The sequence below is a fragment of the Chlamydotis macqueenii genome, chromosome 27 (assembly GCF_036417535.1).
Source record: "Chlamydotis macqueenii isolate bChlMac1 chromosome 27, bChlMac1.mat, whole genome shotgun sequence".
In the NCBI taxonomy this organism is placed as follows: Eukaryota; Metazoa; Chordata; class Aves; order Otidiformes; family Otididae; genus Chlamydotis; species Chlamydotis macqueenii.
In genome coordinates this window covers 5,650,467-5,666,068 of record NC_141582.1, presented here as the reverse complement: position 1 = coordinate 5,666,068, position 15,602 = coordinate 5,650,467, and the positions used below count along the sequence as shown (strand labels likewise).

At 60.0% G+C, this 15,602-nt stretch overlaps 2 protein-coding genes across 3 annotated transcripts; one reads left to right on the top strand and one right to left on the bottom strand.

Annotated features, from left to right (window-relative positions):
* The first annotated feature begins 97 nt into the window (after positions 1–97).
* On the top strand, positions 98–3,481 carry LOC104476165 (caspase-7). Of its 2 annotated transcripts, XM_010115879.2 has the most exons (4): positions 98–672; positions 818–990; positions 2,712–2,841; positions 2,946–3,481. In XM_010115879.2, the coding sequence occupies exons 1-4, from the start codon at positions 471–473 to the stop codon at positions 3,191–3,193; spliced, it is 753 nt and encodes a 250-aa protein (XP_010114181.2). In that variant the 5' UTR covers positions 98–470; the 3' UTR covers positions 3,194–3,481. The 2 variants fall into 2 exon arrangements, with proteins under 2 accessions (XP_010114181.2, XP_086624100.1); XM_086767974.1 differs by lacking the exons at positions 2,712–2,841; positions 2,946–3,481 and adding an exon at positions 1,265–2,196.
* LOC147597453 (uncharacterized) lies at positions 2,007–4,704 on the bottom strand. Its single transcript, XM_086767986.1, has 3 exons — positions 4,518–4,704; positions 4,026–4,101; positions 2,007–2,201 (listed from the first exon to the last, which is right to left on the bottom strand). The coding sequence occupies exons 1-3, from the start codon at positions 4,676–4,678 to the stop codon at positions 2,007–2,009; spliced, it is 432 nt and encodes a 143-aa protein (XP_086624112.1). The 5' UTR covers positions 4,679–4,704.
* Between the last annotated feature and the right edge of the window lie 10,898 nt (positions 4,705–15,602).

The following is a 15,602-nucleotide window of genomic DNA, read 5'->3' as shown; positions in this document are numbered from 1 at the left end:
GGCCTGTTTTGGGGAGGAACAGTTAAAAAGCGCCAGAAACAGGTGAGGCCAGGGGGTGAAACCAGCCGGCAAGCGCCGACGGCCTCCACAGGAGCCACCGGCCACCAAGCCCTGCGAGGAGCTCGTGGGGGAAGCCGGAAGGAGCCGTTTTCTCCGCGGTCAGCAATGAGAGGCAGGAATTGCCTGGCTTTTCGGGAAGATAAAGGCTCGGGCAGGGTGAGGAAGGCCGGGAGGGGTGCCCTCTCCCGCCCCCATGACTCACGGCCGGTGCCATCGCCCCGGCTCCGCGGCGACAGGGCGCCGCTCCCGCCTTGCCCTTGAAAAGGAGCTGCGCTGGCGCCGCGTCAGCCACCGGAGCAGGATACGCGCTCCCGGAATTCCCCACGGAGCGCCCGGGGCTCACGGCTAGAGGAGCCCCAGCTCCCCGCCGAGGCGGTGTCGGGGTTTGGAGACCACCCACCCGTCCCAGCATGGCCCAGCCGAGGCAAAGCCGGGCGCTGGTCATCGTCAACACCGATTTCCGCGGCGGCGAGGGCGAGGTGGTGCGCGGGACGCGGAGAGGAGCCAAGAGGGAAGCGGAGAAGCTTTCCCGGATACTCTCGCGGCTCAACTACAAGGTGAAGCTGATGCACAACAAGACGGCCAAGGAGATAGAAGACCTTTACCAGCAAGGTACGCGTCCCCCTGCCGGCTCCTAATCCCCCTCGTCATCTCCCCCCAGACCCAGCCGCCCTCATTTCCCACCTCCCGGTCCCGGCGCCCTCCGCGGCACCTTGTGCTGACGCCGGAACGCACGTGTTCGGCCGCGTCGTTGCAGAGCGCCACCGCGAGCACGGGGAGTACTTTGTGAGCGTCATCTCCAGCCACGGGGAGGAGGGGGTCATACTCGGCTGCGATTCGGCGCCCGTCAAGCTGACCCGGATTTTCCAGATTTTATCCTCGGAGAAGGGCTTGGTGCTCGCCCAAATACCCAAAATCTTCTTTGTCCAGGTAAGACGGCTGCTGGGCCATAATCCGATCCCTTTAAGGACAGGTTTGCGCAGAATTAGAGTGGCACAAGCACGAGGCTTGAGGCTGCTGCTGGTGTAAGTCCGCTTTAATCGCGGATTTTTCTAAATCTATGCGAGCGCTCGATGCTTTCGCTGGTCCCCAGCTTCCCAGCACAACCCTCCATCTCTTTTTTTTTTTCACGCTTTTACTGATTTTTGAGGTTTCTTTGCTCACTGCAAACACTCCTCTCCACCCACACACATCCCTTCTTCAGGAAACAGCCTCTGGCCTTTCCCAGCCTCTCCAGGCAGCAGCGTTTCTCCGGAGGTTTGCACCCTCCGGGCCGAGCCCAAACCGTTTGCCGCGATGCGCGACGTTGCTGGGAGCAAATATTCCAGCGGGACGGAGAGGAATCGGTAAAGCTGCCTTCAGATCCCCATCACCGGCACGTGTGGGCACAGCAAACTCCCGGGGTAGGGCTGGCAGAAACTCAGCTGCAAACTGGTGACGTGGTAGGGGAAAATAAAAAATATAAATAAATAAAAAATAAAGCTCAGAGCTGGCTGCCAAGCAGCGAAGCGGAGCTGGAGCGTAAACATGCCCTTACAGGAACGAAGCCCTGGAAGTTGACCTTAACGCTGATCTGACAGGATTAACCACTCAGCAAACAAATAATCCAGCAACTGGACGGGTATCAGCAGAGTGTGAGCTGGCAAACGTCACGCAGACACACAGAAATCTTTGCGCCCAGCCAGAGTAAATCCCTCATGGCATTCGTTTCCTTCTGGGAAAGGGCTTGGCTGCCATTCAGGTGCGGTGACAGCCAGGGACGTCCCCCAGAGCAGCCAGCAGAGCCGGAGATCCGTCTGGGCGCCTCGATCAGCGAGCAAAGCTTGCGCTGGTGCTGATGAATGCTGTCCTCCACGGAGCAAAGAGAGGGAAGAGAAGGGCTGCTTTCCCTCGGCATCACCGCGGCTCCGGGCTCGTCGCTGCCAGGCATCATCCTGAGCAAGGAGTTACCAGCAGCGCCGCGCAGGGAGTTCGCACGGGGAGAGGTGTGGGGCCGCTCCCCTCTTCCCTAAAACTGGGAGACGTCCACCGCTGCCGTTCGGTCTGGTCCCGAGCCACTCGTCCAGGCAGCGCCGAAACGTGCCCTCAGAGCAGCCTCGGCTGCACCAGTCCCTCCCCAGCGCCTTCCCAGTACTGCGTCCCTGCAAGAAAGACCAAACCGTCGTGTAGAACAACAGACCGTGCACAAAGCGGGCTGCCCGCGGCCCGCGCTCCGGGGGGGGATCTCCGCCGGCACTTTCCCAGTGCACGCTTGCGTTTCCAGGCGTATTTCTGGGTTCACACCTCCTCCAGCACCGCGTTTACTGGGGAGGAGGAGGGGGGCAAACGCGGAAAGAAGGGGAACCAGCCCCGCGAGAAACCCAGAGGGGAGAGAGGAGGGAGGCGCGCTGGGAGGAGAGGAGCCGAGCTGCCGCGGATAACAGAGGAGGGCGTTTGAAGGATGAGGTGACGGGAGAGGAGCCGTGTGAGGCTGCAGGACTCGGGGAATGGGAGCTGGGAGGGGCTCTGCACCACAAGGTGGGTTTTAGGGTTGGCTTGCAGGGGGCTACAGGTCCCCAAAGACCCCAGAAGCCTTAGGCTTGCCCTGGAGACGCCAAAAAACCGGAGAGAGCGGAGCAGGTGGAAGCTCACCACAGCCATTCTGCCCGCAGGCTTGCCGGGGGGAAGAATTTGACCAGGGGGTGCTTGTGGAGTGCGACGGCGTGGAGCCCGCGCCAGACTGCTTCTCAAACTACCTCTCCATCCCTCCCCACACCGTCGTGATGTTCGCTTGCAGCCCAGGTAAGGGACACACAACGCCGGCAGAAAAGGTTTCCTTTTGGAAACCCCGCCGCGACAGGGCCACGGCGCAGCCGACGTCGCTCTCCTTCCTCTACTCCCTGCAGGCTACGTGGCCTTCCTCAACGTCTCCGGATCCATGTTCCTCCAGGCCCTCATCAAGGTCTTGGAGGGAGAGGAACGTCACCTGGCCCTCAACCGCCTCATGACTCGCGTGAACTGGCAGGTGGCCTTCTGCTGCCAGGCCAGGGGCACCTACGAGGGGTGCAAGGAGATGCCCTGCTTCGTCACCAACCTGCTGCAGGATGTCTTCCCCTTCTCGGCGCCCGTCGCTGAGGAGGCAGACAGCGTTTGAGAGCTGCCAGCTCTGCAGAAAAGCCCGAGGGGCGAAGGGCAGCAGCTTGGCTGTGAGAAGCCCCCCGTCATGCACGGGGAAAAAAAGGACAAGTCACGAGAAAACCAACAGAAAAACCCTCTGGGGTTATTTAAAAAAAAAAAAAAAATTAGGAAAAAAAGGATTGTCCACAGGATTTGCAGGTTGGTGGGTTAACTTGGGACCTGGAGCAGAGTCAGGGAGTGGGTCTGGGAGCATCTCCTTGAGGAAGCTCGCAGCATTCACGATGAATTATTGGATCTTTGGAGGCTGCTGCTAGGTGAGCAAGGGGAGGGAGGACAAGCTCCAGGCAGGATGCGAGCGGAGGGGATGGATGGTCTGGGAGACCTCGTGGACCCAATAAATTCGCTTGAGGTCCTCTCCTCCTGTTGTCTCTTTGGTACCAAGAATAAGCACAAAAAAAAAACCAGCCCACCTGAACGGCTCCTGTGCCGACACAGGGATGTCCTCGCCCGCGAGACAGGGCACCGACGGCTGCAGGACGAGGGAGAGGGCGAAGAGCTCCACCGAAGCGGGCAGTTTCGCACCGCGCCCACTGAAGCGGGCAGTTTCGCCCCGCGCCCACGTGTTAAACCTGCGTGGCCTCCACCCTCAGGGCCTCTTGGATAAACGCCGGCTCTATCGGTATTTCTCAGCGCAACCCTGAGCAATTCAGCTCCGATAAGCAGAGCCCTACCCAGCTGGCGGATAATTTTGGTTTCATCTAGCGGTTTTTTTTCCCACTCCTGGACTTCGACTCACAGAGGAGGCATGCGGTGCAGCCGCCCCGACACAACCCACGCTCAGCACTCACCACGTCCTGGCTCACGCCGCTGCCTCCGTCCCTCGAGGCCCGCAGGGTCGTCCCTTCCCCGCTACACTCGCTTGACCTGCGGGAATAAAACAGTTTTGAGACGTCTACCGCACTCTCAGATCGGGGTGGGACTGGGCAAGGGGTTCGAAGAGCTCAGTAATTCTTGTTTCTCAGAGAAGTCGCCCTGAAGACGCACAGCAGAGCTTATCCAAGACTCAACCCGCAACCCCATCCGCCAGCGAATGGAGGATTTTCGCCTTGATCCCCCGTTTCCACCCTTTTTTCCCTCCTCCAAGCTCTCAGCTACCCCGCCAACAGAAAAACAAGCAGCTCTCCCTTTTTCCCAGCCTGTCCTCTGCTCGCTGCCAGGCCGCTGGTGTCCAGCCAAGCCAGAGGGGAGTGCAGGAGGGCGGATTTTCTCCTTTTAGGGAAAAAGCAGGGAAAAGGAGGAAGTTTCTTCCGTTTACCGCAGGAAGCGGCGGTAGACCCTACCCAGAAGTGCCCTCATCACCTGCCGTTGATCGTGGCACCTTCCCACGGCTGGCTGGGCAGCAGCACCCCGCAGAAGTGGCACCGCCAGGCTCTTCCTTTTCCAGTCTATCCCAGTTGCTGCGGCTCGGGGGAGAAGGGCTGTGCTGGGATCCGGGCTGCATCCTGCTCGGAGCCTCCCTGTGGGTGAAAGGAGAAAGACAGCAGGCCAGACCCGCAGCCGAGCTGTTTAAGCCGTATTTCAAGGTCAGGGCCTCGCTCAGTACCGCGCGTACGAGGGACGGCGTTGCCAGCGCAGGGTGATCGTAAAGCAGGCTGGAAAAACTTTCAGACCTGCCCTCGGTCAAAGCCAGTCTCGGCTCTGAGGACCAAGTCTGCACGTGCAAACTCAAAACTCTGAACACAAACCACTTTGCTCAGAGCGTTGGTTCTGTTAAAATATTTTTTTTTTTCCCTATTTTGCGAAAAGAGGAACTAACCTGCACCGTTGCTGTCCTGTTGCAAAGGAGACCGTGAAAAGAAAACGCACAAGAAGAGAGGTGAAAACTCCTTATTTAATTTTCTTGAATCCATTTATTGACTTCATCACACAGGAAAAAAAAAAGTACAAAGAAATATAAAAATTCTGATCCTTCAAAGCAAGTTGCATCTCGCTGCAGCAGAAAACAAACCATTTGCTGATTCAAACTGGCAAGGCAGCTGGCCTAAAAACAACAAAACTTGGCAAAAAAAATAAAAAAAATTAAAAAAAAAAAAAATCTATGTACTGACAAGTACCATCCTTCCAAACACGCGCCATGTCCGAAGGGAAAAGGTTACGCGCACCCCGACCCGTTCGAAACACGTTGCATCAAAACCAACAAAACCTCTGGGAACGACTCCCGGTTTACGCAGCTCAGACAATCGCAGGGACTGCTGCCAGAAACAGAAACACACCACGCTGGGGAACTGCTGGGCAGGAGGCGATCTGGGGGGAGCCCCTCGTTAACCTGACGATCGAGGGGTCTGAGGTACGAGGGTCTCGCTCTCCCGAGAGCTCCCCTCGCTCCGGCTCGCGGCTGGTGACGGGGCTGGGATTTCCAACACGGCTTGGAGCACCAGAGGACTGAGAGGCGTTTGAAAAAGCTGGCGGGATAGAAAAGCTAAAAAAAAAAATTTGTAAATTTTTTTTTCAATTTGAATAAAAAAAAAAAAGAAGAAAGCAGGAAAGCAGCGTGCACACCCTGAAGCCCCAGGAATGTGCAGCTCAGAAGCACGTGGTATTTCACATGTCAGAATAGTTTGTTTTTTTTTTTTTTGAGCCCTGCTGTCATCAGACAAAAGTCACCACCTCCCACCCCCCGTCCTGTCCGTAAACCAGCTGCGCAACGGCGAGCCTCACGCTGATCCCGCGGGATTTCTGAAACACCGGGTCTTGCTGCCGGAGTTCCCGCCCTCTTCAGAACTGTCTCGTCTCAAACTTCTTTGGATTAGAACTAGAAAAATAAAAACCTCACAGCTATCACTCCTGAACCAACGCATTTTGCAGCTTCAAATACAACCAGTACGTCCCAGGTCCTCATTTAAGTGCTCCACAGAAACACGTACGCGACCAGCTCAGCGACGAGCAGCTGGTCACGGGTACATTCAGCGAGAGCCAATGCCCAGCGCTCGGTCGCAGCGAGCCCTACAACCGATGGTGGCTCGTTCCGCGCAGTCGAGCACTCCGGGGCCTCGGCAGCGAGCCCTACAACCGCCGGCGGCTCGTTCCGCGCGGTCGAACGCTCCGGGGCCTCGGCAGCGAGCCCTACAACCGCCGGCGGCTCGTTCCGCGCGGTCGAATGCTCCGGGGCCTCGGCAGCGAGCCCTACAACCGCCGGCGGCTCGTTCCGCGTGGTCGAACGCTCCGGGGCCTCGGCAGCGAGCCCTACAACCGCCGGCGGCTCGTTCCGCGTGGTCGAATGCTCCGGGGCCTCGGCGCCGCGTTTTTGAGGAAGAGGTTTGAACGACCGCAGGTTTCGTTCACCCCGAACGCTTCGGGATTTCACGTTACCACACAACTACGTTTTACAAGGGGGAGGGACGCAAAATCCCAAGGCAAAGTCTGCCACAACTACATGGCAGCAATTTGGCACGAAGCTTTCTAAGCCTAAGCCGCCCTCCTTCGCAGCGTCGAACTGTCACCTCCAGTGCAAGCGTCTGAACTCCGGGGACCGCGAGGGAAAAGACCCACATGGAGAATAAGAAGCAGGTGGGGAAGCTTAAGCTACAACCCGAGGGCCAGGGACAGCTCCAGCGTGAAAGAGAATCTAGATGTTAAACTAACATTGTCTTCATCACAGAGAGAGAGGAAAAAAAAAAAAAAAAAATCACATCAAATCAGAGTCCTTGGCGGATCATTTCCAAATCAGTGCAATCAGCCAGGCCGCGAACTTCAGCATCCAAATACAACGGAGAGAGGAGGGGCAGGTCCGCGCCTCGCGCAAACCGTGCCGGTTACAAAGCTCGGCTCCAGAAGGGGAAGAGTCCGATGGCTCATTCTGCAGGTGAATTTTTTTGTTTGTTTCCAAGAGGAGAGGTCACTACAGTAGAAGGCAAATTCCATTTCATTTGGACTCCAAAGTTCCGCCAAGCGCCGGGGACCGGCTGTTCGTGGGTCACAGCCAGGCGGCCGAGCGGCTGGCGGGTTCGTCGTCAGGCAGCCGGGGAAGGAGAAACGCGTTTTGAGGAAGCGAGAGGTTTAACGTTACCGAGGCGCGGGTGCAAAACGAAAAGCATTTCCCCTTCTGCCCGCTGGCTGAAAGCTGAACGCGGCAGCACAGCTAAACTCGGAGCGCTGCGGCAGGGCGCTCGGCGTTCCGGCATTTTCACCATCAGCCGTCATTATTCCACCGAATATCCGAGGGGGAAGCTAGATCTGGAAAGGCCAAAGGAAAGGTTTAAACAACCTGAAAGCCCAGCATCGCTTTTCTGTCTGACAAAGCATCGGGGTTGGAGCAGGCTGAGCGTCTCTGACGAGCTTTCAAATAAAAACCAAACCGCTTCTGCCTGCCTGATTTGCTGCGCCTCAGGGACAAGTCAGGGAATTCCTGGCAAGGGAAGCAAATTCCCAAGAACTGGCAAGACTAAACAGGGAGGCTCAGGCAGGCACATTGTCCCGGCAGCGCTCAGACGGCTTTCCCCAGGCCACAATTCGGGAAGGGAATGGAGATCCCACTCCCAGCGGCGCGCCGCGGAGCTGACGGCGAGCTGAGGCCACTGCCACCTCCGGTTTTACAGGCAAAGTCCGGAATGGCGTTGGGAAACGGCCGTCGCTGCCCCCGGACGCCGGCAGCCTTCTGCAGGACTTTCAGCTTAACTTTTTCAACTTAAAAAATATTTCTTCCCTTGTCTCCTCCTCTTCCCGCTGCAGAAGCAGCGGGCACACGTGACTTGAAGGATAACAGGTGAGAAAAGTTTCAAGGGGAAGGAGGGGACTCCTCCCCAAATCCCACCTTTCTCCCGCTAAAAACTTCTTTGGAAAAGTCACTGGAAGCAGGGACAAACCGTTCTCCAGCACACCTGAGCATGAGACCCCAGACCTGCGCTCTGCCACCCCCTCTGCCGCCGTTCCTCAGCATTATCCGCCCTGTTTCCTGGAAAAACCCCGTTTCAAGACCAACAGTGGGTTTTTTGCTAAAAAACAATAAAAAAATAAATCTGCTTTCCAACACCAGCGGGGGTTTGTGACCATTTCTGTAGGCAAAAAGCCAAAATCTCACATTCACAGCACACACCAGGCACCGCGGGCCCTTCTCCCAGCGCCCCCCGGCTCGCGGCGGCACCCGTTTCGGGTGGGTTTTACCTTTTGATCCAGTCGCTGATAATCGCCAGATTTGGGCCGTCGACCGCTTTTCGATCTTTTGCCTTCCAGTGCAAAAGCAATGATCTTGGGAGAGAGAAATGGGGGCAAGGTGAGCGGGGGAGACCCGACCCCTTTCCCAGTTACAACACCCCCCCCAGAGCCGTCGGGACCGAGGCTCCAGTTAACGTTAACCAAACCCAGGAGGTTTTGGCGAGGAGCAAAAAAAAATCGCAGCAAACAACGCGCAGCGGCGACCACCGAGAGGAAAGAAAGCTCCGAAAACGACAGGGGAGGCGTCGAGGGCCGGGAGAAGGAGCCCCGCCACTCACCTTGCGTTTGTTGTGATACGCGACATACAAGGCGGCGACGACAAGCGCCGTGGTCACCAGATAGGCGAAGAAGTGGCTGCTCTCCGACTGGTCCCTGGGGAGAGAGGGCATGCTCTTCTCTCTCTCCTTATTAAAGGAGTCGCTGCCGTCACCTTTGTCCCCGTCCTCTTCCTCTCTCAGGCTTTCTTCGTTACTCAAGAAGCCGTCGCCCTCAGCACCAGAGGAAGTTGATTGTGGTGATGTGTTTTTATCTTTCAAGTCCACGCGATTACCCTGCACCTCGCTCTGGTTCTCTTTGTTACCTCCCGAGTTCTTGCTCTGGTTCTCGATGTTCCCACCCCGGTTCTCAGCATTGCCGTCTTGGTTGTTGGCCTGGCTGCTGTTGTTATCGTCCTGGTTGTTATCATTGCTGTCCTGGTGCTGGTCGCGGTCGGCCTGGTTCTGGTCACGGTTGGCCTGGTTTGGGTTCGGGTTGTTGGGTGGGGCCGGGTTCAAGTTCGGGCTGTTGGCCGGGTTTGGGGCCGGGTTGCTGCCCAGGTTCAGGCTGTTGCCCTGGTTCGGGCTGTTGCCCGGGTTCGGGGCCAGGTTCGGGCTGTTGCCCGGGCTCGGGGCCAGGTTCGGGCTGTTGCCCGGGTTCGGGGCCAGGTTCGGGCTGTTGCCCGGGTTCAGGCTGCTGGGCTGGTTCGGGGCCGGGTTCGGGCTGTTGGCCTGGTTCGGGGCCGGGTTCGGGCTGCTGGGCTGGTTCGGGGCCGGGTTCGGGCTGCTGGGCTGGTTCGGGGCCGGGTTCGGGCTGCTGGGCTGGTTCGGGGCCGGGTTCGGGCTGTTGGCCTGGTTCGGGCTGTTGGCCTGGTTCGGGGCCTGGTTCGGGCTGTTGCCCGGGTTCGGGCTGTTGGCCTGGTTCGGGGCCTGGTTCGGGCTGTTGCCCGGGTTCGGGCTGTTGGCCTGGTTCGGGCTGTTGCCCGGGTTCGGGGCCTGGTTCGGGCTGTTGCCCGGGTTCGGGCTGTTGCCCGGGTTCGGGGCCTGGTTCGGGCTGTTGCCCGGGTTCGGGCTGTTGCCCGGGTTCGGGGCCTGGTTCGGGCTGTTGCCCGGGTTCGGGCTGTTGGCCTGGTTCGGGGCCTGGTTCGGGCTGTTGCCCGGGTTCGGGGCCTGGTTCGGGCTGTTGCCCGGGTTCGGGCTGTTGCCCGGGTTCGGGGCCTGGTTCGGGCTGTTGCCCGGGTTCGGGGCCTGGTTCGGGCTGTTGCCCGGGTTCGGGGCCTGGTTCGGGCTGTTGCCCGGGTTCGGGGCCTGGTTCGGGCTGTTGCCCGGGTTCGGGGCCTGGTTCGGGCTGTTGCCCGGGTTCGGGGCCGGGTTCGGGCTGTTGCCCGGGTTCGGGGCCGGGTTCGGGCTGTTGCCCGGGTTCGGGCCGATGGCTGGGGCCAGGCCGTTGGCCGGGGCCTGGCTCGGGTTCAGGCCGTTGGCACTGCGGCTGCTGCCCACACCTGTGCCGCTGCTGCCCTGGCTGCCAGCGCCCCGCTGGTCGGGTTGGGAACTCCCGCCGTTGCCTTGGCCGCCGTCGCTCCGGCTGGCGGCTTGGCCAGGGGGCTGCCTCTCCGCGCTGCCACTGCGGTCAGACGGAGCCCCGTTCGAGCCGGAGTCCCTCTCGTGCGGGCCCGGCTCGGCGCGCCCGTCTTTGTCCCTTCGGGACGCATCCGGCTGCTCGTTCCCCGGGGTTTCCTGACCGGGCTGGAGGGACTCGCCGGCGCCTGTCAGTGGAAACGCACCGAGGTCACGGTCAGCGCCTCGGCGCACCGCAGCCAAAAGGGGAAGGAAACTCCCCCGCGCGGGGGGCGGGACCCAAGGGGTGACACACCCGCCCAGAGGGAGCCCGCTCACCCCCGGGAGGGGCCCAAAGGCCCCCGCGGACCAGGAGCCCGGGGCGAGGCCCGCTCCGGCCCGAGGGCGAGCGCCGCGCCTCGCTGCTCCCCTTCCCCGGCCCTGCCGAGCGCCCGCCCCGGGGCCGCCCGGCCGCGGCCTTCCCCGCCGCTCCCCCCAGCACCCCCGGCCCGGTCCCCCCAGCGCCCCCGGGCCGCCCCGCTCACCCCCGGCCCGGTCCCCCCCGCACCCCCGGCCCGGGCCGCCCCCTCACCCTCCGCCCGGTCCCCCCGCACCCCCGGGCCGCCCCTCTCACCCCCGGCCCGGTCCCCCCAGCGCCCCCGGCCCGGGCCGCCCCCTCACCCTCCGCCCGGTCCCCCCGCACCCCCGGGCCGCCCCTCTCACCCCCAGGCCGGTCCCCCCACCGCCCCCGGCCCGGTCCCCCCCGCACCCCCGGGCCGCCCCGCTCACCCCCGGCCCGGGCGGCAGCGCTGAACGCGAGGAGCAGCAGGAGCAGCCGCAGCGGCATGGCGACCCCCGAGCAACGGCCCGCCCGCTTCCGCTTCCGGGAAGGCAGCGCCTGCTTCCGGGAAGGAGATATCGCGAGAGCTGGGGAGGCGGAAGCGGGGGTGTGTGGGCGTGCCTGCGGAAAGACGAGGGGCGGGGCTTAGTGCTGAGGGGCGGGGCTTGGCGAGGTGGGGGCTCGGGGGAGGGGCTTGGTATGAAGCGGGGAGGGGCTTGTTGGGAATCTGGGCGGGGTTTAGGTGAATCTGGGCGGGGCTTAGTGAGCGCAGCCCTCCTCACCAGTTTGGGGGCGTGGTTATGCAAATAGAGGGCGGGGCCTACCCCCCGGGGCCTGAGCAGGGCTGCGCTGGCTTTGGGGCGAAAGCGGCGTTTTGAGCTAAAACCAGCCGCCCTGGGGGCTGCTTCCGGGCCTCGGGAAACCCGCGCTGGGCCTTGGCGAGTGGGGCGGCTGAGACGGGCTCTGCGGGGCCGGGCCTGCTCCCCCCACCCCCCGAATTCGGCCCGGGCCGGACGCCGTCCTGACTCTGTGGCTGCTTCCATCTCGCGGGGGAGCAAACGGGCCACGGCGGGGGCGAGCGGTGAGGAATCGGGGCCGATTTCCCTTCCTCGGCTTCCGGACTGCTTCCCTAAAGTGCTCCCGAGGACACCGGCCGCGTCGGGGGAGCGTGGGCAGCCCGACGGCCCTGACAACCTTTTATTTTTGTTTTCGGCTGGGCTGGTCACGTCTTGTTCAACGAGAGCTCTTCCCAGCAGCGGCAGAAAATCAGCTTTTGGCTCTCCGTGGGCGCCAGGGGCCGTTCACTCCTCTCCTCTGGAGGCTTCGCGTCTCCCTCCTCCGGAACGAATGTCCATCTTTTCCTGTCGGTTGTGGTTTTTGCTCACTTCTGGGCTTTCTCTGGGCACGCCGCACCTTGAAGGATCTGCCCAAAACTGGGGGCGATCCTCCAGCTTGGTCAGCGGAACAAACGTAAGGATTTCATCATGTCTTGCTGACAATCCTGCCCACCTCCAGCCTCCCGCTCTGCTGCCTGGAACAGAAAAGGACCTGCACTTGACGCAGATGAAATAAAAATGTTGGAAGATCCTCAGGCGCGCCTCGACGTCCTTCTACCACGGCTGAGGCAGCTGCGGCAATCTGAAGCTCCTTGGATGGTTTTGGGGTCCCCAGGCCCACGAACGGTGACCCTACAGCAGTGGGTCAAGGTGGCTGCGGTGTCCTCGAGTTGCGGTTGATGTCACCTGTGGTTGTCTTCCAGCCGTACATCGCCTGCTTTGTCCCAAAGTTGTCTCCACCCGCTCTCCGGGGGTTTCCTTTGCTGGCAGATGTCCGCTGAGCCGTGGCTTTTGGGGGACCCAGATGTTCTCCCTGGGGCTTCCTCGCGTTTACTGCTACCCAGCACCTCGCGCAGGTCTGCCTCCCTCTGTTTAGGAACGTCGGCACGGGCGTCCGTCATTCTTAATGAAGTTTTATCTCCAGCTTTTTCCCTGCCTGTCCTTCCCAAACCAGCTCGACCTTGGAGATGGGTTTTCCAGGTGCGTTAATTTTGCCTTTAAGTCTCTGTAATTTGGCTTATTAGTAACAATCCCAACCTGTCCTCCGCGTTGTCTCACTTCTTTCCTTTTCCATCAACGGGTTTGTGAAGAACGGCCTTCAGCTACACCCAGGATGAGCTTCCCTGGTCTTTAACCCCTCCGGACCACGGGTGCTTCCCGCCACGCCTTGGCGTCACCACAGCTGCCTCGCCCGTAACGCGGCAGCCGCGGGCGCTGGTGCTGAAAGCCGTGCGGCGAAGTCTCACGTGTCTCCAGAAGGAATCGCAACATCACGAACTCGTTAGCTTCCCCCCCGTTAGTCTGTTCAACGCTAAAACGCAGAAGAAGATCGCACCGTCATCCAGCGTGCAAACCGAATGAGTCCCGCACAGCGATAACGCTTGGGGGAATAATCCTGGCGTGGCCTCAGAGCGTGACGGATTATGTGGTTGATTTTTCTTCTCTTTTTTTTTTTTTCCCAATCCTCTGTTCAATTCAATGCATTCCAATAATCCCCGCCGCTTGGTTCTGCCCGTGCCTGCCTTCCTAAGGAGACAGAAGAACAGTTGGCCCAACGCTTCTGCTGAGATTCAAAACAGACGAGCGAGGCTCCTTCTCGTGCCCCAACTGGTTCGGCTTTCACTCGCACCCCTGGAAGTCGAGGGCAAGGGAGTGGAGGCCAAGTTCCTCTGGATTGACAAACAATGCATCTGGGAACAGAACGATGCCCAAAATACCGGGTAGGAGGCCGACATCAGCTCAGCGCCTGGTGCCTCACGCCAGGCTCATTTTCCTTCGACGCTTTTCTTGGCTGAAACGTGAGAAACGGGGCCAGCGACCTCGCCTAACCTCCGCGCCGCTGCGCCCGCCCCACGCAGCCCGAGGAGCGGGAAGCTGCCGTCACCGTGGACGAGGAGGAAGTTCCTTCTGGCTCCAGCGCGATTACGCGGATGTAGGCTGGGAGGAGGGAAAGGACTGAGGATGATTCTCTCTGGCCGCGGAAGGAGGAAATTCTCTTTCAGTCCCACCCAGCCGCTTCCCAAAGTGGTGGCGGCTCCGCCACGTTCAAACTGAAGCGGGGCTTGGGTTGGTTTCCCGGCCTGGTGCCGTCCCTTCTCGTAAATCCTTGCGGGATGTCACGTTTCGGGGGATGACTCTTCCTGAGAATAGCCGCGGCAGCCGAGAACAGGCTGGGCACGCAAACCCAGCCTTGAATTTCGCGCTGGCCAGGGTGTTTTCGCGTGGCCTGGTGACAACCCCGTGCCTGGAGATAAGGAAGCGCTCACCTTGTCAGAAGTGACATCCCCCAGCCCGTCCCCTTTCCCGTGAGGGCTGATCTGGTCAGGATAAAGGATCAAATGGAGAAACAATTAGCAAATGGAAGAATTTAATGATGCTAATTAAAATGTATTAAGTGTAGCCACTGCCTCCGCGCCAGCTGCTTTGGCGGGAGCCCGGAGCCCGCGCAGCGCCAGCCTTGCCCCCGGTGCGGAGCAGGGAAACGGGACATCTGGTGCGCCCTCCCCCCGGCCCCTCATGAAAAAAAAAAAAAAAGCGGGTTGGAGGAAACCTTCGTTTCATTTGCTGCCGCTCGCCCGGTTTGCGGCGGAGCCCCTAATTAGCTCCATCTCTGCAGGAGACCCCTGGGACCTCATTAGGCATTTCAATTAGTGAATAGCCAGCGCTGCGGAGGGAGAGGGGGCTGGGGGGCCGATTGATCAAGACGGCTGCAATTAAGCAAGCGTACGGAGGTGACAGAAGTAACCCCGCTCCCAAAAAAGAAGTGGAGAAAGCACCAAGCTGGCTCCCAGATGCTACCCGCGTACCGGAGCAAGCTCTCCCAGAAGTTTGCTCTTGACGAGCTCTTAACGAGACGTTCGCCAGCTCCCGGCTGTAAAAACCCCCACAGCGAGTTCAGGGCTGGGCTCGTCCCCAAAATGTCGCCCTTTAATCGAAGTTTTAAACCTGTTCTTACTGTACGTCGCATTTCTGGGCAGGGATGGACTCTCATCAGCCGGCTGTACCTCCCGCTGCTTCTCAGCACTTTCTGCGTCACCCTCTGCTTGTCGGAGACGACGGCGAACCCCGGGCGAGCGGGTCCGCCTCGCTCCACCTCCGCGCAGCCACGGCTCAGCCCCGTGCGGTGTTCCGCGCAAACGGCAACATCGGCCGCAGCTGCGAGAGCGTCGGGGAACAAAAAAATCATCTACGAAGCCAGACCAGGGAGCGTGAAGTAGCAGACGCCTCGTTTTCTCAGGGGACCGAAGGAAAAATCGGGAATCCCTGTCTGCCAAATTGTTTTTTTTTTTTGTTGCAAGTTTGAAAAGTGAATTCCTGTAACTGGGAAATATCGACAGAGAGCTCCCCGGGACCTCTCCTCTGCGCGCTGGGCTGCCCAGCTCGCTTTCCGCTCCCGTGTCCAAGGATAAGTGAAGCACAGTGAGAAATGCAGTATAAATCTTGCCCCAAAAAAAAAGAGGAGAGGGGCAGCCAGCCCTCCTCGCCACAGCAGCCCAAACCAAAGCACACGGGATACTCAGGTTTTTCTGCACCAAACGCCAGGGTTTTCCTCGCGTCGAAGCGTCTCCCAGAGGGCACGGAAGGCCCTGCTCAGGAGTCAGTTTTGGGTTGATAACCAGCCTGAACGCGGCATTTTGAGCCAGCCGTACCGCAGCAAGCGTGCAGGGGACAGAGGTACCCCGAGCCGCCCGGTTCCGCTAAAACAGCCTCAGCGCGTTTGAGACCGGAGCAACGCGTAACCGGTCTTGCCCTCTTCTCCAGGAGGAGCCAAGCCAAGAGGGCTTTGGTGGCCAGTTGCTTCTCCTCTAGCAGGGGATAATCCAAGCCCATCCCGGTTTAGGAGCGCTGCGAAGGCATCAGAACAGATGTTTCTCCTCCGTATGGGAAAACGCCGAGTAAAACAAAGAAATATTCTCCTGCTGAAGTCCAACATCTGTTTGAAGCTGTCTGGCTCCGGTTCAGACTTTAATTCTTGTGACAGGTCTCTTCATGCCTTTAATTTCCCAT